A 27,731-nucleotide genomic window follows, 5' to 3' on the forward strand; every position below is an offset into this window, starting at 1 on the left:
TGCATATATATTTGAGGTTTTACGGTAATTCAAACCTGAACGTCTTTAACATTATAAAATTTTATAAAAAGGGCCTACTGAGGTCAGCTGAAATGCCTTACGGCTAAAATAATCACGATTTGGTAATGCAAGAAGACATTGATCCGAAACATATGAGCAGAGTCTGTACTCAATCGAAACAAGAAAGCCATTTCTTACTTTAGATTGGCCAGACGCCAATCCAATAAAGAATGTTTGGGCTTCAGTAAAAACCAAAATATCAACGTTTGATTGGCAATCTTGTCCACTATTTCAAAGTCCTCGACGCCTTTGTGGATTGGCACCCAGTAGAAGAGAAATTACTTGCTTCTAGCAACACTTTCCACTGCCGCCCCGCCCGCTTCCCAAGACAAAGATGTCCGATACGAGGTTATTGCCTTGATTGCTGTTTGGGTGTCTACATTGATTGCCTGCAAGTGCATTAGAGGCCAGCTCCTCTGCTTTTGCAATAGCAAAGCCATGAGCTTCAAATATAGTGCACTGGTCCGGCAACTTAAAAGGTTGCTTTATGCCTAACTCTGGACACTATATTCCACACCACTCCATCGTTTATTTTCGGGCGATTCGTATAAATGTTGCACATATCTAAAGTACCTTTACGCCTAACCATCTTTTTCATGCGTTTATTTTGAACTTTCTTTCACAGTTGAGAAGTGGGATCATGTAGTCGAAGTTTGCCAAACCGCCACTTCCTACCGAGTTATCCCCGAAGGTTCTAAATGTGAATTCTCCTGCAGCCAGTAGTCGTCCCGCCGCTGCGCAGTTTTCAGCGAAGAAGCCTATAGGTGGCAGGTTAAAGAGCTGCTTCCAGTAGGCGGATTTCTGCACGCCTGTCCTCAATACTACTGCACTGTACAGCAAAATTGGTCTTACAGAAGCTGTTTAGCATCAGTGCATAAGAGATGGAGAGAGCTCCAGGTTTTACCGAGCATCTACACCCATACAAAGCATTACTAGCTTTCTTCACTCTTTTTTCCACAGTAGTTTACTGTCCAAGACTACCCCAAGGTAGTTGGTGCGGTCCTTGAGAGAGAGTTGTGTCCCATTTATTGAAGGACACCACCATAGAGGAATTTTGTGTCTTCTTGTGAACACAAGCAAATCCGTTTCCTCCGGGTTCAACTCGAGACTCGCTTGCGATGTCTGATTCTGGACTGTGGTGGGAGTGGTTATCATAATACTGCTAATGGTCTTTAGACACCCCTTTATTAAGACGGCAATGTCGTCGGCATATGCCACTACCTTGGGGGCCTTGCCTTCCAAGTTCCTGAGCAGCTTATTCACGACTTATATCCAGAGAAGCGGAGATAGCACATCACCTCTACAGACTAGAGGTCAAAATTCTTCTGATCCAGCGTTGTATAGCAGGATTAACACCTATTGACTGGATACTACTTAGAATAGATTTTGCAGAGACGTTGTTGAATGCTCCAGAAATGTCTAGGAATGCTCCAGGATCGTATTCCTTATATTCAAAAGTCTTTTCGATATTAAATACCAGTGTGTGGAGTACAGTCTCTACAGATGCGCCTTTCTTGTATGCTTGCTGCGTCTTAGACAAGCTTCTAGGAGACGCTGCGGTCCTAATGTGCCATTTTTGTGGTAATTTCTTAACTTATTGAAAATAAAAGCTATTTTTTTTAATTTCTCTAAATATTTATTTATGGCAATAAAAGTTTTCATTAAATGCGTCCTTAACACTAATACATACATACATATATCATACTTAAGCTTTATGAGTTCAAAGTTTACGTTTTTCTAACTACTATATACATTTTGTGTGACCATTTGGGTTCTAAACCCCCATTGCTACCAATAATTTTGTATAAAATATTTGGAATGCGTTTTTGGTGGAATTGCACTTAAAACTAAAATACCGTTAATTATAAATTTAAAAGCAAGATATCTGAATACAACTACATACGTACTATATATTCACTAACAATTAAGCTTACTGCCAGTTGTAGGTAAAATCTTAAATATTTATTTTTCAAAGCTTCTTCCTGCTGCCACAACTTTTTTTTTGCTTTTCGTCTTCCGCACCTGTCAGCTTCATTCATCATATTCTACAAACTAGACAAAGTAGTTTTCCTTCATTTTGGCAACAACATTGAAAAGCGTTAACTTAAATATTTTGTGCGCCGCTGAAAATCGCAGCAATTTATATTTTCTGCATCAACGCCAAAACCCCAGTGCGCGATCTTATCTTACAACTACATCTGCTACATTATAACAATTACAGCTACAAGAACAACTTCACTACAAACTTCTTATTTGTCCTACGTCCTACGGATCCCTTTGTCTAACGCACAACATACATACACACCAATCTGTGAGGCGAAACAACTTTACGCCCACAGCTCAGCTGGTTAGCGCATCGAAGACTCAGCTGTTGTCTTTCGCCGCTGCTTTGTGCGCGCATTAAAAGCAAATCTCTTCGAAATCACTTTGGCCATCGTTGCTGCGCCGCGCCTACAAACGCTAAGTCGACCCTCCACACCACTCCAGGCTAGCGGTAGGGGCGCCAATGCAGCTGCTTATGCTGCCTCTATTTTGGGTTGTAGAATTTGTAGTTGTTGTATTTTCTTTAAACTCTTGTTGCTTTCGTTTGTGTTGTTGCTATTTCGCTTCTCGACGTTTTCGTTGCTCCAGCTGTTGCTTTTGTAACTCTTGTTGTTGGCGCATTCACCACTGTTGATATTCTTGTCGTCGCCGCTTTTGTATGCCTTGTTTCCCTCAAGGTATTGCCGTCATAGCCTCGAGTGCCATTAATTTTCTCGACAGCTGGCAACAACGGCAACGCCGAGAACTCGACTCTTGTTGCTGTTGTTGTGGTGCTGTGGGATGTAGGGGCTAACGCTTCGGCATTACGTCCAAAGGGTGGCGCATCATTTGTGTCCAAGAAGAATTTACCACGCAGTCTAACGGGAAAGGCATAGCAAAGTGGTTATAGAGACCCAAATGCATTAGTTTTCTTCGTTTTGGTAAATAAATGTGTAAATGAGATGAAGGCTTCAGTGCGCTGGTGAGATGTGATAGACGTAAAGGTGAGTGCGGAAAATATGAAAATAATAAATCTGCTATGAGAATTCTTAGTAAGTGAAAAAGCTGTGATTTGGCAGCCAACTGACAGCGCCTTAGATGAGCCGATGGCTGCCTACAGCAAAAGTGAAAGACACAGTTGAAGAAGGTGCAAAGAAAATATAGTTGAAGTAATAAAATGGTTGTGAATAAGGATTAATGACTAACAATTAATGATTATTAATTGATAAATGATTTCGAAATCATGACTAAAAATCGAGGAGCTATGACTTTTGGTTAATAGTTACCGTTTATTCAGTAGCGATTAAATATTCTTAATTAGATATTAATGATTAATGAGAATGATTACTTTTTAATGTTTGTTGATTAGCGATTACTGATTAATGATTAACGATCAAAAATTATCAATTAACAATTAAAGATTAACAATAAATGATTAATATGATTTATGATGAATACAATCGTGAATAATGAAATTCATGATTAATGTAATCGTGAATAATGATTAACGATTAACTATTAATGATTATTAATTGAATAATGATTTCTAAGTCATGATTAATAGTTCATGATCCATGATTACTGGTTAGTGGTAACTGTTTAGCTAGTTAGCGAATAATTATTATTGATTAAATGTTAATGATTAATGAGAATGATAACTTGTTAATGATTACTTTTTAATTTTTCGTGACTAGCGATCACTGATTAATGATTACCGATCAATAAATTAGCAACTTTCAATTAACAACTAAAGATTATTAATAAAAGATTAAAATGACTCATGATGAATATAATCGTGAATAATGATTTGAAACTCATGATTAATAATTCATTATCAAAGATTACTGGTTAATAATTACACTTTACTAAGTACTGATTAATGGTTCACGATTACATATTAATGATTAATAATCAAATGATTATCAATTTTCAACTAACAATTAAATATTATTAATAAATGACTAATGATCAATGATTACTGATTATTTATTTAAGTTTAATGATTAATGATGAACTAAGAGTAAATTATTAATCGTTTTTGTCAAATCATTTCTAGATAACATTTAATTATTAGAAATTATTCATAAAGACTAATTATAAATGACTAGAGATTATTGTCAAACGATTAATTGGAAAGCCTTAATGATTACTGTTTATTGAGTAAAGATTAATCACTAAAAATTCGATCATATTAATCAGTAATTCATAACTAATAAGTGGTAGTAACAAATTATGATTAATAAATATTGACCGATGTTTAATGATTAGTGACTGCAATTTATTGATTAATTTCCAAACATACAAGTATACTATATTCCACAAAATATTCACACCAACCTCCGATCAGCTGCCATGCCCATATAAGCCCCGCTATTGCCTTCTTTGCACCTACCAAATTCATTTGTGGGCTCACATTTGCCCACCGGGAAGGCGTATGGCTTATTTATGGACTCAACAAAATACTCCCAAGCGCGCTGGTGACTGCAACCAACTACAAAAGCAAATTATATTAAATGAAATAAATTTCAAAATTATATGAAAGCTCTGCTCACTCACTAATTATGTTCAACCAGCGGTTATTCGCTATCTCTTGGCGAGCACAACCAGGCTGCAATGCTCTACCGCCGTTGGGATAAAAGTCGGCATGACCCATAGCGTCCGGATTGCCGAGTATACCGCCATCAGTGTGTATAACATCGACAAAACGCGCATCTGTGTGGGTTAAATGGCGATTACCGCTATTTGGTTCGAAGAGTGGTAATGGTGGATCAAGACCTAGAATTTTTTGTTATTTGTTAGCACATAAAATGTAATTTTTTTTTAATCTCATCGGTTCTTAAATATAACGTTTACAATTTTTTCAGTTTAACAATAGAACAGGTTTGGTTATTTGCTTTTCAATATTTTTTAATTTATTAAAAAATTAATTTTTCGAATTTTTTTATGAATTTTTAATAAAATTGCATTCTTTTGTTTACACAAAAGATAAACATTTTACTGTGTGTCCTTGCAAAGAGTGAGCTCTAACATAAAAATACAAAAAATCACACCTTTTTGGAATTACAACAACATCAATATTTATTTTTAGCTTAACCAGCCATTAGCTAACAATGTGTCTCTGCCATTTATTTGCTGAAAATATGAATGCATTTATCACCTTAAGCTTTGTGTAAATTGATTTAGTCAACTAAGCACACTCAAAACCAAAAACAAATATTCTAGTATTTGTAAATTGTTGCTATTTGCAAATTTTACGGCAACTAAGTGTAGTATAACTGTTCGAAAATAATTTCAAGTTTTTGTTTTTTTCAAGAAAATGTGATTTTATACTGTAAATCTGAGAGAAATAGCTAAAGGCTGGAATAACCTTATTTGTGTGATATTAATTTTACTAGTCAGCATGTTTCCCTCTAAACAAGTGTCAAACGAATGCTCAATCCCTAAAGGCATTTAACAACACTGGCAACAGCGCAGATTTTTGAAAACCTACGATGGCGATTGATTAGCCTTTAACTGAACCTCATATTTCCGGCCACTGTTAAACTCCGCTGGAAAAATCTTGGAGCGAACTATACCACACTGCCGGCCTATCCAAAATCAGTTTGAATTCAGGAAGGCAATATCCACAATCAAACCCTAGTAAAAACACTCGCCAAAAGCGCTTTTGGTGGAAACACAATACCAAAGTAAAATTAGCTTTCAACTTAACATCATGACATAGCATATTGACTGCCCTAAAGGGCTTACATATCACATAGTAGATTTTGTTACCATAAGTGGGAGAAGTATCGGTAATTAGTGATTAGCTTCAGCATAAAAGGTATTAGTATAACTACACAATCAGCCAAAATATTTTTTGCGATCTATGCCATTTTTGCATTCAAAGTATAGTTCAAATACAAGTATAATATACGAGGATTTTTATTCAATTATAAAGAATATTAACTACATCTACCCTTGGGCGATAATTCAGAGTTACATTTATCCCAAGGCTGGTAGGGGCTCCCATGTTACGGCTAAGGAATTTAGGCCCATCAGGCTTTCCTCCTTCATACTAAAAACTCTATAGAGACTGATACAAAACGAGACGCTTGAGGAACTCATTTGGGCTAAAGTATTCGCTGTTGGGATCTTCCTTGATATTGAGGGAGCTTTGAATAACGTTCTGACGGAAGCAGTCGTTACAGCTCTGGACGGTCGGTCTTGGGGTTGGATCAAACCTCAAACACCTCATTCTAAGTATTCTGTGGGACAGAGTGATTGAAACGGAATTCGGCAATGCAAGCGTTCGGTGAAATGTGAGTAGGGGAACCCCATAAGGTGGGGTTCTATGAATCTTGATCTTTAATGACCTGCCTAAAAAACTTGAAGATCGGGTCTCTTATCGAAAGCGTTCCTCTGGCTCTACGACATCATAGTCAACCCCATTATGTTCTATAAAGTTTTTATGTGGTGGTTGAAAAGACTGTACTTTCAAAGAAACTCGAGAGCGTTCAGCGGACGGCGCTCATCAGCATGTGTAGTGCACTAAGATCAACTCAAATTATGGCACCTAACACCATCTTGCACATAATTCGCATGGACGTCGTTGGAAGGTGTATGGCTGCGAAAGTTGCTATCAGACTCAGAGAATCTGGATTCTTAAAAGAACAAGTATCCTCACGAACTTTGACTTCATACTTGATCACTTGAATCAGGGAGTTCGGTTTGGCGAACTCCGGCTGCTCCTTCTCTGTTTACATACCGACGAGAGAGTTGTGGGTGGAAGGAAGCCGCTAGAGGAGAGAGGCAGTGAGCTTCTTTGCGGATAGACCAAAACTTTAGGGAAGGTTGGTTTAGGGGTTTACTGTGAGGAGCTCTCTATAAACTCCATCTTCTGACTTTCTGACTATTGTATTGTCCCCCAAGCCGAGGTTGCAGCCATTCAGGTAGAAGTAGATCTACCTGATCTGTAGCCTCCTTTAGAGAAGTGACCATTCACTCAGATAGCATTGTAATAAGATTGGTAAGGATATAAGGCCATAATCATAGGAAATTGCAAACCTGGTGAGCTAGCAAGGAAAGACACCCTAGAACAGCTATTTTTAGAATGGGAGCCGGTCGGTGCTCCCGTATCCTCTTGTGTTCTACTATTTGATAACTGGGCTTCGTGGAAGCTTTGCCAGCGCGGGGCCACCATTAGTACATGCGCTGTCGCAAAAGCTTCTTGGCGCAAGAGATCTAGTGATCTCTCTCAGTAAGAAAAAAAGTCTTCCTAGTTGTGGGGCTTTTAACAGGCCATTACCCTATTGGCGTCCATACTGCAAGGTTGAGAATCTTACCAGACGCCATCTGCAAAAGTGAAGATGAAGTGGAAACAACTCAACACTTTCTTCTTGCATGTCCCGCGTTAGGGAAATTTTGTTTTTAAAACCTAAATAGTTTTTGGCAATATTTTACTATTTTCATTAATTTATTCCTCTTGTTTAAATTTTTCTTAAATCTTAGGCAGCTATCACTTTTCATGCAAAACATCCCAACATAGGATTTATCACATGCAGGCAATTCAAAAAATTTTAATCTCTCAAAAAATCGGTAAATAATATCCAATTGCGTATTCTACCCTCATTACACTAATTAACGTGAAATAATATTATTTTTCTAGTTCATTAAATGTAACTGAATTCACTGCGTTATATTTCCACTTCTCACACACACACACACAGACCAACTCACCGGTTATCCTTGGCAATACGACGCCCCACTCCAGCAGCTGCTTGCCGACAAAGCCCGCCACCTCGGCGCCCAAACTGAAACCAATCAAATGAATGAGCCGCGTTTGATAGCCGTTAGTGACGAGAAAACGCAAAAAACGCGCGATGAAGCGCGCCGCCACCGGCAGATTTTCAACAGCGTTCGTGTACCAAGGCATCACTGTCATGGGACTCCAATCGACGAGGATGACATTGTAATTGCCCGCTTTCAAAAAGGCTGCAAAGCAAACGAGAAAAAATCGAATTACAAGCTATGCAACAGACTGGGGCAAGGAAATGAGGTGGAAGGAATTAAAAAGACGACGAAGCAGCGATGATGAGAGTGGCTGGCAGCGCGAAAATGTGTAAAACGCTAAACAAAATATGCGGACACGAGACGAGTAACTGGACATGGCTGTGCCTGAATCCGCCATCAACGGCCCTCATCTGTCACTTGCGCTGGCCGCGGAAAGCACACAGCCCGGTCGGAAAGCAATTTATGTTTTCATTTCAGATTTCACTTTACCGAATTTTGATTTTCATTCATTGATTGCAATTCAATTTCAATGCGATTTTAATTTGACAACGAGGACGGATGTAATCGGCAGCGTTTGCTGAAATGTCATCGCAAATTTTTCTCTTCCTGTATGCTAAGCGATATCGACGTGGTGGAGGCAAGCGCTTATCGTTACATACCATTTCTCTCCGTCACTTGCGTCCTTCCACCCACTCACTTACCGTCTTTTAACTGTTGACTGCTCTGATTGTCGCCGGTGGCCGACTCCGAGAAGCCATGTATGTAGAATGCCAATGGCTGTTGTAAATCGAAATTACTTTCGGACAAGCGTCGCTCATCGGACAGGTAGAGATTTTGTGGATTTTGCGGATTTTTGCTGGAAGTGGACAATTTAGAAGGAAATATGAAAAAAATGTTTGTAGTGAAATAGTGCGAAAAATTCTATATGTTCAATGTATGGATATAGTAGACCTCCATGCGAAATTCAGTCAAATATCGGGTGAGCTGTACAGTTTACTTTTCAAAAAATCAAATAACATACATATATTCCTTTTCATTATCTGTAGAACGGATTGCTTGGTATTTGTTTGAAGAACCCTTCACATAATACTGGTGTTTTCCGCTCGAGATTCGTTTCGCTCTATGGGCTCTTGAAAAGTTCCAAGAAGATCTGACGTTTTCAGGCCAACTTTTGTTCAGCGATGAAGCATATTTCTGGCTCAATGGATATGTAAACAAACAAAATTGTCGTATTAGGGACAAAAAGCAATCTGAAGAGATTCAAGAACTGCCATTTTATTTTGAAAAAACAAAGGTTTGGTGTAGTTTGTGGGACAGTAGAATCATCGGTCCAAATGATGCCGGTGAAAACGTAACCGTCAACGGCGACTGTCAACGGCGACCATGATAACCGGCTATTTGATGTCTGAAATTGAAGCTCGTGATCACGGCGACATTTAGTTTCAACAAGACAGTGCCAATTCCTATACACCACATCAATCAATGGATTTTTTGAGAGAACACTTCGGCGAGCAGATGTGATATCACACCTTTAGACTTTTTCCTGTGCGGATATTTATATAAAGTCTAAAGTCTATGCGGACAATCCCGCTTCGATTCATGCTTTGGGGTAAAACATCACACGTGTCATTCGCCAGTTATCAGTCGAAATGCTGAACGAAGAATGTTTTATCGAATGATACTAAACATTCCCCATAAAAGTTGAAGTTTCTGTGTTTTTTCTTTATAAAAGCAGGGAACTTCGAAATGAATCACCCTTTAGAAGCAATGGTTATCCTCCACAAAGGAGATCGCACTCAGACAGTGCGATGCAAGAAAACCTTCTGCCGTTTGATTTGAATTCTCGGGCAATGACCTCATTGCAATGACAAATCACTTATTGCAAGTTTAAGCTTGATCGCGGAAAGGGGAGACAGTCAAGAAGGAAGTATTGTTAGGACCAGCTATAACCTCTACAATCCCACACATGAATCTCGCCGAGAGTAAGAAGCTCATCGGACCTCTAATGATTTAGCTCGGGTCAAAAACGATGTGCTAGTAGTTGGTCAACGCCTGCTAAACTCACTTGAGGCCTAATCATTCTGTAGGAAACCGTTTGTAGACAGAGTATCTGGGTTCAATAGCATATGATATTAACGAATGTAGCACTCTACTCCTAAATTTCCGCACATTATCTCGCTTATAACCTATATTCGTGATATTTTCGGTAGTGAATTTATATCAGATCATGAAAAGACTTTAACTTACCCACACCTCAGGTATTTCTAATGGGTTCAGATAATAAAAAAAATTTTCTTTTGTAATTTTGCATGTGTAAATTTATTGTTTTTTATAACCTGATCAGGGTATATAAAGTTTGCCACGAAGTTTGTAACACCTAGAAAAAAGCGTCGGAGACCCTTTAACGTACGCATTCAAATAAAAAACGTGACGAGCTGGGCTAATTCAGCCATTTTCATCTGTCTGTAAATACGCAAACTCCGTTTTTGAAATATCGATCTGAAATTTTCCAAAAAGCTACATATTTGCCATACAAATTGATCGACCAAAATCAAGTTCTTGTATGCAAATCTTTTTATTTCACACGACATTAAGTAACCGTTAAGTTAACCGTTTTTTTTCTCCTTTGAAAAGCTCGGTTTCAATGCTTAACAAAACGATATAGTAAAAACCACTAACTTTGAAACAAAAAAATTTGGTTATAAAATGGTTAAATATTGGTTATATCTAAGTTATCATACACTCATATTGAAAGAAAATTAGAGTATTTGTTATAAAATAGTTATATATTGGTTATTATTTCTTATGATTTTCAATTTGTTTTTGATGATGCGTTATTTTGCATTTTAGGTGACGATATGTAATCGTGTTAACTTTATATATGACATGAGAATATATATACATATACATATGTATTAGATATGTCATACTTACTTTGTGTAGAGTAAAAATTTAATATCCTTCCGTTCACGTATCGCACAGCAATTGGAGCAGACACCACGCGGCGCAGCGCTATAGAATATTGGCGAACCAGCTGTGGAAACATAAAGCCAAATTAAGAAGCGTTACATGAGTAAACAAATTGTTTAGTGCGAATATAGAAAATAAGAAAATGAATATAAAAGTAATGTGAATAAAAATAAGCCTGCCAAGGCTCTCAAACAAGGTGGAAGGGCGGGAAAATATAAAGACTAAACCAAAATATATACTTGTGCATATGTTGGGCTGCATACTAAAATTATTTTCCCTGATTTCCCACAGCGCTGCACTGTCTAGCCGCGGTGGCGGTTGGTGGCGCCTGGGTATCAAAGTGAATGTAGGCTAGCAGACAGTTGAAGCATCATTGACATACTTTAATAGATAATAGATGTGGGAAGGTAGGTAGTTGCTAACAAAGAAAACTATGTTATATGTATGTACATACATGGGTTCTTATTTGAAAAAATAAAAATTTGGTGGTATTCAACCCCGAACTAAACAGAAATAGAGCTTTTGGTAAAAATTCGACGAATATTTTAATAATGACGTTATACTCGTACTGTTAGCCTCTGACTTTCTTCAAATTAGTAGTAAGCGAACCCATTTCCAATAATTTTTATATATGTGGAAGTTGCTTCAATATATAATTTTGATCTGTGATTACCATGTACACATTTCAAATAATTACCATCATGAAGGCGACTGGTACTTTTCCTTTTCCATTCACTTTTAATTACATTGTCTCTTTTCATTTAAATCAGATTAAAATTCACCACCTTAGTCTGTATTTAGTCTTGGGTTACATGTGTTATGTTCTCATATATGACATGTCTATGGTATGTAGTAAATTTGAGACTCAATGAAGCCATAAAAACTATTACTATGCATCGTGAAACCCACAAAAATTTAATTAGTACGAAATATTTGATGTATTCCGATTTCTTTTTTGGCTTTTCGATTAATTCTGAAACTCTAATTTGATTATGAGTATTTTCGCGGAATTGCAATAACTTAAGGGGAGAGCCTGCTTTAGAAGCTACAAAAAATCGATTTTTTTTACTTAAATCTCTTTAAAAATTATCTAAGAAAATGTATCCAGAGTTATAGATGGGAATTCGAAATATTTTCGAAGCTAGAAGGGAAATAGTGACCAAGCGTCTAGCAGATATATTAGCGCTTGGGTAGAAAGCGATATATTTGACGCGCGATTTCTCGATTATTAATTTTTACGATTTTACTGAATTGACGGGCAAGATAGAAAAAAAACTAAACGTCGTATGGAATGGAGGCAAAGTTTATTATTTTTGACATTAAATTATTTTCTATTTAAACTAAAAAAAATAAGAAAAGTCAAGTTTGAACGTATTTTTAAACAACATAAAGTATTTTTTTTTTTGTTCAAAAACCACTTATTTACGCTTTTTTTTGGAATTTTCTTAGTTTAACTAGGAGATAAATTATTAAAAAATATTAATCTATTTGAAGTTTTTGTCTCCAATAGAAATTGAGACCTGCATCCTGCCCGCCGTCCAACAAATGCACATGCGAGATGCATCGGGCAATTGCTTTCCAAAAGCAGAATACCAAAGACTTCGTATCCAAAAAATTTGTAAATGATGTTTAAGTATATAACTATAAACCCTAGAGATTTCGCTTTAGTCAATTATTTCTTTCTCTTTTAAAAAATCCTCAGAAAGATTACTTTTTGAAGCCTCTGAAACAGGCTTCCCCTTATTTATCTTACTGACGGTAAAAGTAATGTGAAAAGTTACTTTTTCTGAGCATGTTTGGATAGTCAGCGGTAATTTGAAATAATTTCACTATTTTTATATTTTTTTTAAAGAACCCCTTTCTAATGTCTTTATAGAAAGCATTTAACTAAACTTTTAATAGGGAACATTTGTTTTAGATTTAAAAATGCCTTTTTGCAGTAAAGTTATAGAAAGCATATATACATACCTATGTATATGGGTATGAAAAAAACTGAAAAGTAACCACATTCACAACATATCGCATATTTATTAAATCGGGTAGTAATCGAAGGTATAATGCCTTTCACAAGTACAAAATATTTCTTACAAAAACTTTGATCGGCCTGTTTGTTAGCAGCTATAAGCTACATTGACTAGATCTGAACTATATCTTCGGACATTGTACTGTTTCCTTGGACAATTACCCATGCCAAATTTGGGGATGATATCTCGGCCAAACATTTATTTATCAAATTAATAATATCAAAACCGTTAAATTCGTTCAAATAAACATTTTTTAGATATGATATCTCGATTCAGACACATTCACATTTTCGTAAAATACAAGGTATTTATTAAAAGAAAATAATTGTTTTATGATCATACAACATATATTCATTGTATTCATAATTTTTGTTTAAACCCATTAATGTTTGTAGCGCCTTTTTTGTAAACACTTTTCAGCATCTGTAGAGTAACACTTTGTGTCGCGAGTCTTGGACGGCAAAACATTTAAGGGACTATATACCGTTAGAAGGCCGAATACAGTGTCCAGTGTGTAAATTGTCCAAGTTTAGCTGTCTTTAGGTGCCCCTGCTAGAGTGTGGGATATTTTCAGCAATCATGTCGGCCTGCAAACAAACACTTTTTGCAGTATATCATGGGAAAACAGACGCCACGAAAAAAAAATCTGCCCTGCCATTATTCCCACCAATGTTTCGTCTTATCACGAGATATATTTCATTGATAGCCTACTTAGTCTCAATCTGATTCAAATTAACTCATATTCCAATAGTCTGGATCAGTGGTCGGCATTTCTTAGCACAATTGTGCAAACTAACTTCACACGTAAGCTTACGCTCTGGACCACTGGTCTGGATCGATTTCTTTACTTAGTCTTTCTCAGGAATAATTTAAACTTTAGGTCCCTTTATGTGTTCTCTTCCATTACTCTAGCTACCATTCATCATTCTCCTTTGACGTTGGACTTGATACTCATTTCTTTACACCTGTCAAATCTGTTAAAGGTTTAGGTTTTAATTTTTAATTTTGTAATTTTGCAAAACTCAAGGATTTGCTGCGTGAGTGTAAATGGGATTATTTACTTTCTGGCCCAGATACTGCTAATAGTTTTTCAATTTTTAAGAAATCCATTAAAGAATTTTTTATCTTAAGTCTTTGTGGAACTTTGAAAAATCAAAAAGGGCGTGTTCGGCTATTCCTTCTGCTTTACGCAGAAATGATAAGTCGGCATGCACTCGTAGTGAAATTTCCAACTTGTTTTCTGAATTTTTCAAATCAAATTATGTACACGATGAGCTTGGAACTACTTTTACATTTTCTGCTAATAATTTTCCTTCCATAAATTTTGGCATACTGTGTATTTCGCAGGATGATATTGCCAAGGCTATTTATGATATCAAACCGTCTTTCAAATTGGATCTGGATGGGCTACCGCCTGTAATTATAAAAAATTGTTCTGCCTTGGTATATCCTCTTATGCTTCTCTTCTGACTTTTATTTCAGACTGGAAATTGACATTCATTACCCCTATCCTTAAAGGTGGTAGAAAAGATGTGGTCTTTAATTAGAGGCCTATTTCTAAACTCTCTGCAATTTCCATTTCGAGTGCTCTGTTAAAAATGAGTTTTTTTTCAGTTAAATCAATCATTAACGTCAATCAGCATGGGTCGCTCACTGTGTCAAATTTAGCGGTTTTTAGTGTATTGCATGTCTGCCTTCTCCGCTGAATTTTAAGTAGATTGGGTTTACAAAGATTTATCTAAAGCCTTTGATAAAGTTTCACACAATATTATAATTAAAAAAGTATTCTTTTTAGGTTTTTACTCTGTCTTCTTGCAGTTGATTAAGTCATATTTGCACAATAGAAGTTGTTGTCGATAGGGTGTCATCCGATTCTTCCATTTCGTCTTCACGAGTTCCAGAATGAAACGTTTTAGGCTCTATGATGATACGTACAAACAAAAAAGTTATTCTTTCTTTTTTGATTTTATGTCCCGGAGTCGAGGTTTCTTTTGAGCGCACAAGAGCTCTATCAGAAAAAAGCTTCCAAAAGAGGCCAGACTCATTGGCATTGTATATCTGCTCCCTGTTCAAATCTAAATAAGTAATGTTTTGTTTAAATTTTGCAAAAATGAGTTAACTGAATGAGTATTATTCGAAAGTTTTTCGCCACATATTTTCAGTGTTCGTATTCCATATCTTTTTTGAAATTTGTGATCCACCCATTACTAGCACGAACGTCACCTGGCTTTTCCTGTATTTTTGAATGGAAAAATTTGGCCTTCACTTTGAGCATATGAGTCGTGATAGGCAAGTTCTTTGCTCATTGTTTTGCAAATTCATAGGTGCATTTTTCCATTTTTGGAAGTTCTGATGGCTTAAACGTTTTCCCCTTTGCAGGACCAGCTTTAGCATGCGACACGAACTTCTTTAAGGTGGCTTCATTTTCCTTAATACGAGCTATTGTTGATCTATGCATTTAAAAACTTTTGGCTAAACAATTGACAGAATATCTTGCACTTAGTTTCTTTAAAATGTTAACTGTCTCTTTTATTGTTAGGAACGTAAATATTTTCCTTGCCATTATGAAACCGCATTACACAAAACGTTAGTTGAAACTGATGCAAATCTCCCTAAACGCACATGCCTAAGAGTTAACACAATTCATCATCGAAAAACCGGGCCTCTTCAGAAATGTATTCGAACTGAGGAACCATTACCAAAATAAACAAGGTCTTGTCGCAAGTATCGAGGTCAAATTTTTTGGATGTCGCAAGTACTGAGTACATAATGTAAAACATTTCTTTGTTGCCAGAATTGAGGTATTGCAAGTATCGAGATGTGCAAGAATCGAGGTATCACTGTATATGCAAAAGTTCGGCCAATATCTCGAGTAAAACAGTTGCTTTTGACATTGAAGGCCAAATCTCCTTATGGACTACAATGTACATGTTCAGCAAGAAAACTCAGATTCAGACTTGGACAATTGAAATTTGCTTTATCTTTTTAGATAACATATTTAAAACACACAACAAAAAAAGATAAAAATTAAAAATAAAAAAATGTTAATAAAATTAAAAATTAAAAAATAAATTGTTAAAAAATAAATTTAAAGAAATTGCATTTTATCTTTTTGGGGTAAATATTTCATAAAAATTCCTAACTTTTGGAAGTTATAGTTATTTTTGTTGAAATTCATTTTCTTAATCTAGATTAGCCAAATCGAACGCTGTTCGTAAGAAGCGAACAAATAAATATTAATATTTACTTTATATTAGAAGAAACTGATTCATCAATTCATTTTATAACTTTATAAATTTTTTTCCAATTTGTTATTATAGCAGAGAGTAGTAGTGAGAAAGAGGAAAAAAAATTTAATGGGCAAAGCAGAAATGCGAAAAAAATAAATATATTATTAATTGTATGCTCTAAATTTGCGTCTAAAAAAAATTTAAATGCTTTTTTCTTATTTCTCCTTTGACACTTCTATCTAACTATAACTGCTTTTTGACGCTCTGCTAGTGTTCAAGTGCTCAATTTACACATTTTTAATTTGTTTACAAAGTGTTTTTTCGCATTTCTGCTTTGGCCATTCGCTTCGCATCGACACGAATTTGTTGATTTTACAAGCCAGAGCATGAAGGCCGCTGTGCAGAAAAAAGAACCGGCACTAAAGCCAATACAAACTAATAAATAACCGAACAAAGCTGATGACTTCGCGAGCTTAATTTAAGTGCCGCCATGAACTTGAATTGTGAACAAGTTCGCATGACATTTGCACGCGGTGTTTGCAGACAATCCGGAGGTATTTAGCGTTTTTATTATAATTTTTTTTAGCGAATGTTGCGCGATTGATTGTTAAGCAATTTAATAATATTAACAATACAAGGGGGTGACGTGTTAATGTTGAAAAAAATGTTTACAAAAAATTAACCAAATTAACCGTACATTGGACTTGGCACCCTCACGGCTATTCGCGGCCAAAATAGATATATTTTGCTACTTCATTTTTTGTAATTTTTAAAAGTTTTTGTATTTTTATAGAAATATTTATCCACACCTTCCTACTTATTAACTCAACTTTATTCGAAAACTCTAATGTTAATGAACTACATATCAATGCCATTTCCTTGTACTCAGCTTCAATGAATCCAACTACAGATACGGTCATTTAAAAATAGTTCTTCTGATTTGCTCTTTGTGCTATCTAACATTTTTGCAAATTTGCTCAAGCAGTTATCGCTGAGGGAGATTTACACAAATGATTAGCACATAGCTGCTGATGTTTTGATTGTACTCACTTACATATACATATACATAAACTAGGCTCTTCAAATTATTCGAATAACCTGAGAACCGATTATTTGAATATCCGGTTTGTAACCGTTAGTATGAATAATCGGTTAATATAATACTAAACGAATAGTCCTAACATTGCTTTCTACAGCGATTACTAGGGACTACGACTACTGCGTCTGTTCGAATAGTTGCTCTTCTGCGAGTGTTTGAATAAATGTTTGAAAATAGTTTGAAATCCACGCAGCCTATAATTTTTCTGCAAATGTTTCTAAATATATATATCGGCACCTAAAATTCAAAACAATGTATCATCAAAAAAATCGAAACAGAGTTTTTATTGTTTACTATTCACCACAACATATTACATATTGTAGCATAAAATTTTCAGCTTCCGCTGTCAGTTATAATCAATATATATGTAACCATTTTATAACTTTTTCAATACGATTGGTTTCTTTATATAGTTTTTCCTTCGTCTGTAAACTTATGGAAAGTGGTGTTACGTTATTTTGCATTTAAGGTGACGATATGTAGAAATACTAGAAATTGAACGCTCACCATTAGAACAACGAAACGGTTAATCGAATAGGCGACGTCTTACGATACTGCAAATCGAATATTGTTATATTCTCGAATATTGTTCTATCCGGTTATACTGGTTAGTTGATTAGTCGAATACCAAAATCTCTAACATATACATACATATGTGTCTAAGAATATTTCCATACGTTTTTTGCCACAAAATTCATTCAGTTAAGCTCCGTTAATTTCTATATTACCAGCTTCATGCTATCTTATTAGATTAAACGCAAGTAAATTGCATCTGAATCTGCTTCAGAGACAGTTTACTTATAAAACTTAAGTATTATGAAAGCTTTATATCAGTCATGAAGATTATCTTCCTACACACCTAACCGACGTGAGGAACGCAATCCAAATATGTGTCCAATAGGCCGGGTCGATTTGTGGGGAGGCAAAAAAAATCGCCCATTGCTCTATGAAAATCATATTCTAGGGATCAAAATAAGAAACTTTGCCGAAGGAGCCATACCTCTGAAACGAATTCTGATGTCCCCCAATTTGGGTCGAACTTTTGGGTAGGGGCAAATTTTGAAATAGAATTGAAATTACCATTTCATTCTTATTACCTCTGAAAGGAAGGAGAACTAAAGCAATAACCACTATGGTATTTCAAAACAAGTAAGGAAGGGCTAAGTTCGAGTGTCACCGAACATTTTATACTCTCGCATGATAAAGTGATAATCGAGATTTCATTATCCGTCATTTACATATTTTTCAAATACCGTATTTGTGTAAAATTTTATTCCGCTATCATCATTGGTTACTAATGTACATACTTATGTATATATTATACAGAGAAGGCATCAGATGGAATTCAAAATAGCGTTATATTGGAAGAAGGCGTGGTTGTGAACCGATTTCACCCATATTTCGTACATGTCATCAGGGTGTTAAGAAAATATTATATACCGAATTTCATTGAAATCGGTCAAGTAGCTCCTGAGATATGGTTCTTGGTCCATAAGTGGGCGGCGCCACGTCCATTTTCAATTTTTAAAAAAAGCCTGGGTGCAGCTTGGGCGTGGTTATTATCCGATTTCTTCCATTTTTGAACTGTATATGGAAATGCCTGAAGGAAACGACTCTATAGAGTTTGGTTGACATAGCTATAGTAGTTTTCGAGATATGTACAAAAAGCTTAGTAGAGGGCGGGGCCACGCCCACTTTTCCAAAACAATTGCGTCCAAATATGCCCCTTCCTAATGCGATCCTTTGTGCCAAATTTCACTTTAATATCTTTATTTATGGCTTAGTTATGACACTTTATAGGTTTTCGGTTTCCGCCATTTTGTGGGCGTGGCAGTAGGCCGGAACAAAACTATAATACTCTCGTTAGAAACATTGTTGCGAGAGTATAAAAAATAATAAGTGAAGTGACCATTCCAAATCAAAAAGTTTACACGGAATCCACCATTCTCTACATCGCAAGATGAAGCAACTACATCAACAACTATCGAAAACCCAATAAGTCATATACCCAAGCATGATGTTACTGTTTTTGGTGTGTCTACTGATTTGACCGATCTTAATTTACCAACCCATCTGGATATCTTGAGAGGAACATATTATTTTTACTTAAGCGAACGTGCTAAAACAGAACAAAAAAAAGTTTTCCCATAAAATTCAGAACAAAAAGTATTCATGTAAATTGGAATTTGGGAAAAACTTGGTATGGAAATAATGCTGAAAAAAAAATGTATATAATAAATTGAATAAATTGCTTGACAAGTATCAAGAGCAAATCAAGAGAAGAAACAACACCCAACAATTTACAGAGTATGTAAAATCTCTGGAAACAATTTTTTACATTGGAACATGTAAATGCGATTTGAAGGCAGCTCCATGTGCATGCGGCTGGGTTCCCGAACGCTTCAAAGAGTTCATGCACGATCAATATAATCAGAGAAGACTAACAATGAATGCATTTATTATGAAAACTGAAGAGCAAGGAGCAACGTCTATGTCATCAATGCCAACATACCAAGATTCCGATGATTCAACATACGCACCGCCACCGGTTCAAGAAGATATGGATAGAAGCCAAAGTTCACAATACACAGAGAGATACGATTGTTTTAACTTTGCCTTGGTGTGTAACAGATTTGGTGTGCCTGACAGAGTAGCATCAGCATTGGGAACCGCTCTTTTGCAAGATTTTAAAATTAAAGATAAGCAGGGGAAACCTCTCATCATGGATAAATCGAAAGTTTAAAAAGAAGAAAGAATTTAAAAAAAAAAGAAAAAGAGAGAAGCAGACAAGAAGTGCTTCGCAAACGGTTAGATGATACCAATTTGTTGGCGTTTTCATTCGATGGCAGAAAAGATGATACTTCAACGATAGATAAAATTGATGAGAAGTATCATACTAGGATGGTGAAAGAACCTCATCTTGTTATTTTGAGAGAACCCAATTCTGAATTGATTGGTTACGTAAGACTGGAACATGACACCGCTGAATACAAACAACCAAATTAAATGGTTTTTTCAACGATAAAAATATATCACTGGATACATTAACTGGAATATGCACTGACGGTGAGCCAACAAACACTGGCCCACACGGTGGAATTATACGACGATTCGAATTGCTGTTAAAAAGACCATTGCATTGGTTTGTTTGCCTTCTACACTTCAACGAACTTCCGTTTCGGCATTTGTTTGAAGCTATGGATAAATCAACCAGCACTGGCCCAAGATCGGCAACCGGAAAACTGAGTCAAAACGAAACTTGTGAAACTCTTCCGGTAAGTTATTGCTATCACTCATTTATTATAATTGTCAACCATTTTTAATTATTTTATTATTATATATTTTTAGGTGGTGGACGGCTTTCAGAAAATTGAGTTGCAAAATATGCCCCCTGCTCCAGGAAAAAAAGAATTTTCCACCGATTCGAAGTACTTATACGACATGGCCCATGCAATTTCTAGCGGCGTGGATCTGGCTAACATCAAACCAGGGAAAATTGTACATTCTCGGTGGCTCACCAAGGCCGCTAGGTTATTGCGATTATATGTGACAACGGAAAATCCAGATGCAAATTTAAGAATTCTGGTTGAATTTATAATTAAATGTTATGTGCCAATGTACTTCAATATCAAGTATTACAGCTCTGTCGTGTACGGCAGTGCATCATTTTTCAAGTTCATTGGTTGGTCACGATTTCTAGAACCTTGTTTACGCAAAATTGCCATTCAAGTAATTAAAGATAATTCATGTTATGCGCATTCGGAAAATATCTTGTTATCAGTGCCGATGTTGACGAGCCAATGGAACTTAGAGTTTATAAAAAAACAGATATAAACTTTAATTGCACAAGTTATACGGAAATGATCAATTTGAATGATATAAATATCGTATTTGAACCACCACTCACGCGAAGCATTCCGTACGATACATTGAAAGAATATTTAAATCAAGATGATCCACCGTTTAATGTTCCAAAAATTCCATCACACATACAAGGAACGGAACGACATGTTCAATTGCTAGCTAGCGTTTCCAAACGGGTTATACCGGAAAATGTAGAGGCTGTTATGGCGACGACATTAGAGAGCCGTGCGATATTGCCCAGACTTGAAAGTAAAAAAGACTTCAAACAATAATTTTTTTAGTTTCTTTTCTATAAGTCACTTAAATTAATTTTTTCATTTACATACATATGTTTTGACTAAATAAATTTCTTAAGAGAAAAAATAGATATTATTATAAATAAATAAATAAAAATAAAGAAAAAACATAGCCATTTAGCTGATTTTTTCATGTAAAGGCCAAAAATGGTGATTTTTTGAAATGATTTTATGGGGAACCCCCCAGGGGAGCTCCAGGGGGTGAGCCACTGGCATCGGTGGATCGACCGTCCAAAGTTAGTGTGGGTCGGTCATACATTTGGACTCGATTGGAGCACTCTAAATGCGTCAAAGTGGGATTTTTCAAAATTTGCCCCTACCCAAAAGTTCGACCCAAATTGGGGGACATCAAAATTCGTTTTAGAGGTATGGTTCCTTCAGCAAAGTTTCTTATTTTGATCCCTAGAATATGATTTTCATAGAGCAATGGGCGTTTTTTAAATCGACCCGCCCAAGTGTCCAATTAGCAAAGTCATGAGATCCATGAGAGTTCATAAACTTTGTGATCTAAAACTTTTTCATTGGGGGCGTTTTTTACGTGACGAATCCCAACTTAGCACACAACACTAGGGAGGAATGGTGAGACATCTCACTCTAGTTCGCCTTTAAACGGATGTTCTTCGACTATCCAGAAGATACTTGTTCTTAAACGGCAAGTGTTGAGCTGCTTGAGCTATATGTAAAAGAATCGTTTCTGGCCAATCCCAAGTAAATAACGCTCAGAGAAGCTGCAAGATAGCAAATAAGTTATAGCCCAAATATGGCAGGAATGGAACTAAGGACTTATTAAATAGGTGCAGAAATAGCGTTTACAGACTTACAGCTATTGGTCACTGGGTTTTATAACAATATTTGCCGCAGCTGCAAGCTAGAAGAAAATAAGGAAACTGTTTTCCAATTTCACTGCGAATGCCCAACTCTATCACATATCCGACAACAAATTCTTGGAACCCATTTGGCACCAAACCTTGAAAGACTGTCCATAAACAGCATAACGAATATAAGTAGTTTCATTTAATTTCAAATTTTCTTGAAATAATTGAATCTCCAAACTTTATTGCAATAATTTGGTTGTTGCACGTGCTGTGCCATTAATTCGTGTCGCCACAATCGACAGTTTTGTTTATTAACCGCACCACTCATTTGAAAATGAGCCTCATCGGAGAAGATGATTTTCTTATTTATTTATTATTATTTTTCTAACAAAATTGAAGAGCTTGTAGAAGTTAAAATTGTAAATATTACTAAACAATGCAATAAACTGAAGATCATAACATATTAAAGATGGAACAAACGACATTTAGAAATCATATCATCCCTATTGACAACACGATACAAACTAAAGTACTTTCGGTATGGGCAAGGCTAAGAGCAGCCACATTTTTCGAACATTTTCCAATCTATCGATTTGGTATGTTTTACTTATTTGCTTGTAAATTTGCCGATGGATACTACGACTATCTTTTAAAGGAAATAGTAAGAATAAAACCAAGTGTATTGAAATTTGACTAAATGTGGCCACAAAAAATTCACAAAGTAGTCATAAATTTCACACCTTAAGAAGTGGTTAAACAAAGAAACTTGAAGTAAATCTAATGTAAAGAACATAATTGCGCGCTTGTTTAGCGAAATTTCGTCAATTACTCATGCAAACAATACGAATTTATGGCTGTAAGAAATATAGTTATTGAGTGTATTCACGAAAACTGGTAGACGTTATACTAGTCATAAAGTTTTAAATCTGAATGAACTCTTATATAGATAAAGTTAACCATTTTTAAAGAAGTTTTGTTGTAAAAATACATTTAGTAACGGTATTATAGTGCCGTTCATAGAATAAAAAGATTTTAAACATTTGTGGATGTAACTCTTAAGCAATGTAAAGGGGACTTTGTAGTTTTTTTTTTTTAACAATGCAATAAAGATGGTCTATAAAATACCAGATATGGACTCACTGCATTCTCATTTGATTATGACAACGTAATTATTATTTTTATTTCTTTAAGAACGATGTTGTGCGCTATTATGGTTATTTATTTGAGTTTTCGAATCGTTTATTCTCATATTGTGGAATCGTTGTTACCGAAGCCACACTGACAAGATAGAGTCCGTTCAATAACAATTTTTACGTGTTTCCTTAAGGTATTTTCGATGAGATTCTCAGTTAAGTCTTCCTCCATAAACTAGTCGTCATAAGCCTCTAAATTTGTCTACCTTAACATGTCGTAGGGGAACTTATATCTTTTATAAAATCTGAAGTGTTTCTTATAGTTGGCCGCACACGCAAAACACTATAGCCTTATATATTCCAAACTTCTACATATGCATTTTATGGCATAGGTGAATCTCAATCTAATGATTAAAGGTTTGAGATGGATGCTACCGTATCAATTAAATTAAAGAATAACATGAGAAATTTCTCAAAGAAGGCCTTAATTAATTATTATTAATATCAAAAAATTCTCTAAAATTTATTTTAAATTTGATTTCTAATCTTTATAGGGAAAATATTTTAATAATGGGGCCCTGATGTTTTCTATTTACGACAAACTCGCTGTTTTGAACTAGACTATAATTGCTCAGATGATAAAAGCACCGTTTCGGGAAGTCGGTTAGCAAGAAAGCAGATAACACAAACATTTCGAGAAAGTAGCAGATTGTAGCATTGTTCTTTATTGTCCGTTTACAATTATTTCAGAATCAACATTTGTGGCATATTATTTCATTCACCTTTTAACAAATGTATACAATTCTAATCCCACCAATGAAATATGGTGAGACAATATTCAGAGCATAATACATGAATGTATAAAATACTGGTTTGATTCTCGATATAAAGAAATTAAATTCAAATTGATCAAAAAAATGTATTCAATAGAAGGGTGAAAAGCAACATGTCTAGCTTACCAACATTAGAATCCAAAATAAACTTCATTTCTTAACCTCTTTTAAAACCGGTCTTACACAATTTTACACTTTTTTTACCCTGAACAGGGTATTTTGAGTTTGCCACAACGTTTAAAACACTTTTTGAGATGTCAATTTAAAAATTTGAAATTTTGACCTTTTCTCCCAACGAAGTTTGCACATCGAATCACTATAGCATATAGATTTTATATAAACGGAATGATCGAAATCAAATCGTCGTATGGAAAATTTTTTTATTTGACGAGATATCTTAACGAAATTCGGCGCTGAATAGTTGTCAGCGCAACTGTAAAGTCTCCGAAATCTCTTAAAAAATTGTTTATTTCTGATGTAAACCAACTGATCAACATCAAGTTCTGATATGGAATCTTTTGTATGTATTTGTAAAGGGTATTTTAGCTTCAATGTAGCCGAAGATAACGAGTCTTTAATGCCCCTTTAGACAAATATTTTCAGTTTCTTTTGTGCTAATAAATGGTATTAAAATTCAAATTAATAGCCTTTAATCTCAACTTTATGTTTGGTTATACAAGAAATCGCGAAATATTGCTTGAAAACCAAACATAAAGGTTTCTGCTTCGAAAGCAGTTTAGTACTCACCAATCAGTATTGAGAATATTCCACATAATGTTGAGGTAGCAGGAAGCATTCTTGCTGCTGTTGAAGGTTGAATTTAGTGCAGACAATTTATTTATTTAGTTTTTGTCTCGTACTTGTGTTTCGCTTTTTAAGCAAAAAGATAAACTCTGTTCTAGCTCTTGCTTCTATTGTAGTGAAGCAATAATTTATACTGGATTATTGTTGGTTCAATTGTGAATTAAATATGCTATTAGCATTAACATATACACACATATATATATTTTTCTTATAAGCCTTTCGCAAAGCTAACCTGCTCATAAAATGAGAAATAAATTTTGAGTTCAAAAATATATAATTTTTAGTTATTAATAGTCTGAGTTTCAAAGAATTGTTGTTTATATGATTTTCTCCAAAAATATTACAATTAAAAAAAGTGTTAAGCTAATTTTCATTACAGCAAATTAATCTCTTTTAATACAATATAAGCATTGTTGGAGAAACTCAAAAATACAACAAAAAATATTAAATTAATTTGATACTTTTTTAGTTCATTAGAAAAGAATATCTAAAAAAACTAAAACATTGATTAGAACCTAAACTAAAAGTTTAGTTTATTTTAGTGTTAATTTTAACTAAAACATTAGAAAATTAAAACTTAGTTAATTAAAAAAAACTTATTTACTTCTTTTTATTTTAATTCTTTTAAATCATTTTTTTTTATTTATTATAATTTAATTTAGTTTAAAAACTTAAAATAAAAAAATTAAAATTTAATTTAATTTAATTAAGAAAATAATAATAATAATAAATATTGGAATAAAAAATAATAATTTTTTTAATTAAGTCCATTTTTTTATTATTAATTTTTTTGTTTTAATTTTTTTAACTTAAAACTAGCAAAATAATAATAATTTAAGGAAATTAAAACAGAAAAAAATTAATTAATTTAAAAAATTTTAGTTAAACTAAATTAAAATTAAAAAATAATAATTTAAAAAAATAGAAATATAAATGTACATAGTTTTTAATTTATTAATTTTCAATTTCTTAAAGTTTTAAGTCTCAATTAAAAAAAATTTTATGTAAAAATGTAAATTAAAATAAAAAATAAATATTTTTTTAAGTTAATTAATATTCAATTTCTTAAATTTTAGGCTTTATGTTAAATTAAATAAAATTTTAATGCAATTAAATTAAAACAAAAAAATAACAATTAAAAAAAATAAAAGATAAAATATAATTTAATTTAAAAATATTAAAATAAAAAGGATAAAATTTAAAAAGATTTTAGTTAACTTAAAAAATTAGTTAAATTAAATAATTAAAAATTTTAAATAAAACATAACTTAGTTTTTAATTAATTTATTTTAAGTCTTAATTTAAAAAAAAATACAAAAAATTATGATAATTAAGATAAAAATATATAAATAAAAAAAAAAATTAAATTAAAAAAAAAATATTTTTTTAAGTAATTAATTTTTATTTTCTTAAATTTTTAAACTTTATTTTAATGTTTTCAAATTTAATTAACGAAACGGAGCAAAGCTTTTTGAATACATTTTTCTGTATTTTCGCATTATATAAAAAGATATACATATATATACATATAGTATATACTATATATTTAAAAATTGTAAAAATAATTTGGAAGGTACCAATAATAGTAAAAAATCCCAGCTAACAATAATAAACATAATTATTTTGCGCAAAAAATTGTTTACAATAAAACTAAAAACATAAATATTCCACCTAATAATATTTAGAATATTTTTTTTACACTAAACAAACATATTTTATTCAAGTTAAAAAAAAATTATTAATTTTTTGGTTCCTTTTATATTAAAATTTTGCCTTTTAAATTGAAACCTTTAATAAAATATTATATTTTATTTTAATATATATATTTCTTATTTTAGTTTTTCTATGGATTTTCGAAAACGAACACAATGTTTGATTTCCTTTGTATTTTCTTTATTTTTTTAATTTAAATTATTCAATTTCCTACACGTTTGCTTAAAAAACTAATAGAAATGAACAGCATTTTCACTAAAATTAATTTTCAAAAACCACAATACTAATTTCTTTCCAACACACACCTGGCTGCGTCACCACGGAATTTTGTCAAAGTATAATTTTCAACACAATTCCTCAAACCACAACATTTAAACAAATTTAATTGCCACAAGTTTCTTATAATAACATTTAATTCACTGTTTTGTTCTGAACGTTTGTCCTTTTCGCTTTTTTACGCTGCGTCGCGCGCTTGTTTTGCAACCAGTTCCATGCGCGTAGAAATCCACACTAAACTCACGCTAAGTGAAGATGTTCTGCTCGAAGTTATGTTTTAAACTTTGCACACAAGTGCAAAAAGTAAAATCGTAATATCACATACTGAGAAAACTACACAAAAATACAGAACAAAATAGCAAACAGCGCGAGCGCAATGCTGAAAGCGCTTCATGACGAATCAGCTGTTTATATTTTGCTTAGTTGCTTATTAAAATTCGCGTAAATCAACTATAGCAGCAGCACGTACAACAAAAAAATTATAGTGATTGTAACAAAAACAGAAATAATAATAAGCAAAATAATAATAAATACAAATAAAAGTGGGAAATAGAGGAAAAAAGCAAACGCTGAAGCTAAGCGCCAGGCAAACAAAAGACTTAAGCGCCGAACTTGCGCTCACCAAATTGTATGCTCTTCTCGCTGAAATGAGTAACTCAGTGACGTCAAAGTGACGTTTTGTTGTTCAGCAGTAGCAACAGTAACAGCCGGTTGTTATTTTCATTGTTGTTGTTGTGATTAGTGCTCAGTTGTAAACAAAGCGCAACCACACGCGGTGAACTCAATAAACGCAAAAGCGTTGTGTGGCCCAAAAGTGGCGCTG

At 34.1% G+C, this 27,731-nt stretch overlaps 2 protein-coding genes across 6 annotated transcripts in view; one reads left to right on the top strand and one right to left on the bottom strand.

Moving 5' to 3' along the window:
* LOC120771379 (flocculation protein FLO11) overlaps positions 1-27,731 on the top strand; it is a 153,763-nt gene that overhangs the window by 98,341 nt on the left and 27,691 nt on the right. The window lies entirely within an intron of this gene.
* Positions 1,717-27,023, bottom strand: LOC120771380 (pancreatic lipase-related protein 2). The gene is made up of 8 exons (XM_040099347.1): positions 26,938-27,023; positions 24,863-25,151; positions 10,786-10,885; positions 8,553-8,707; positions 7,798-8,052; positions 4,639-4,857; positions 4,420-4,573; positions 1,717-2,960 (listed from the first exon to the last, which is right to left on the bottom strand). Exons 2-8 carry the CDS (start codon positions 24,909-24,911, stop codon positions 2,627-2,629), a joined length of 1,266 nt encoding a protein of 421 aa, XP_039955281.1. The 5' UTR covers positions 24,912-25,151; positions 26,938-27,023; the 3' UTR covers positions 1,717-2,626.

The sequence above is a fragment of the Bactrocera tryoni genome, chromosome 3, assembly GCF_016617805.1.
Source record: "Bactrocera tryoni isolate S06 chromosome 3, CSIRO_BtryS06_freeze2, whole genome shotgun sequence".
Lineage (NCBI taxonomy): Eukaryota > Metazoa > Arthropoda > Insecta > Diptera > Tephritidae > Bactrocera > Bactrocera tryoni.

What these genes read in the sequence shown, in the direction of transcription:
- LOC120771380 (XM_040099347.1), bottom strand. Translation starts at nt 24,911, where the DNA reads ATGCTTCCTGCTACCTCAACATTATGTGGAATATTCTCAATACTGATT. An exon ending in AATATTCTCAATACTGATTG is followed by an intron (nt 10,886 to 24,862) that starts GTGAGTACTAAA and finishes ATGTTTCCACAG; the next exon opens with CTGGTTCGCCAATATTCTAT. An exon ending in CCGCTGGTTGAACATAATTA is followed by an intron (nt 4,574 to 4,638) that starts GTGAGTGAGCAG and finishes TTGCTTTTGTAG; the next exon opens with TTGGTTGCAGTCACCAGCGC.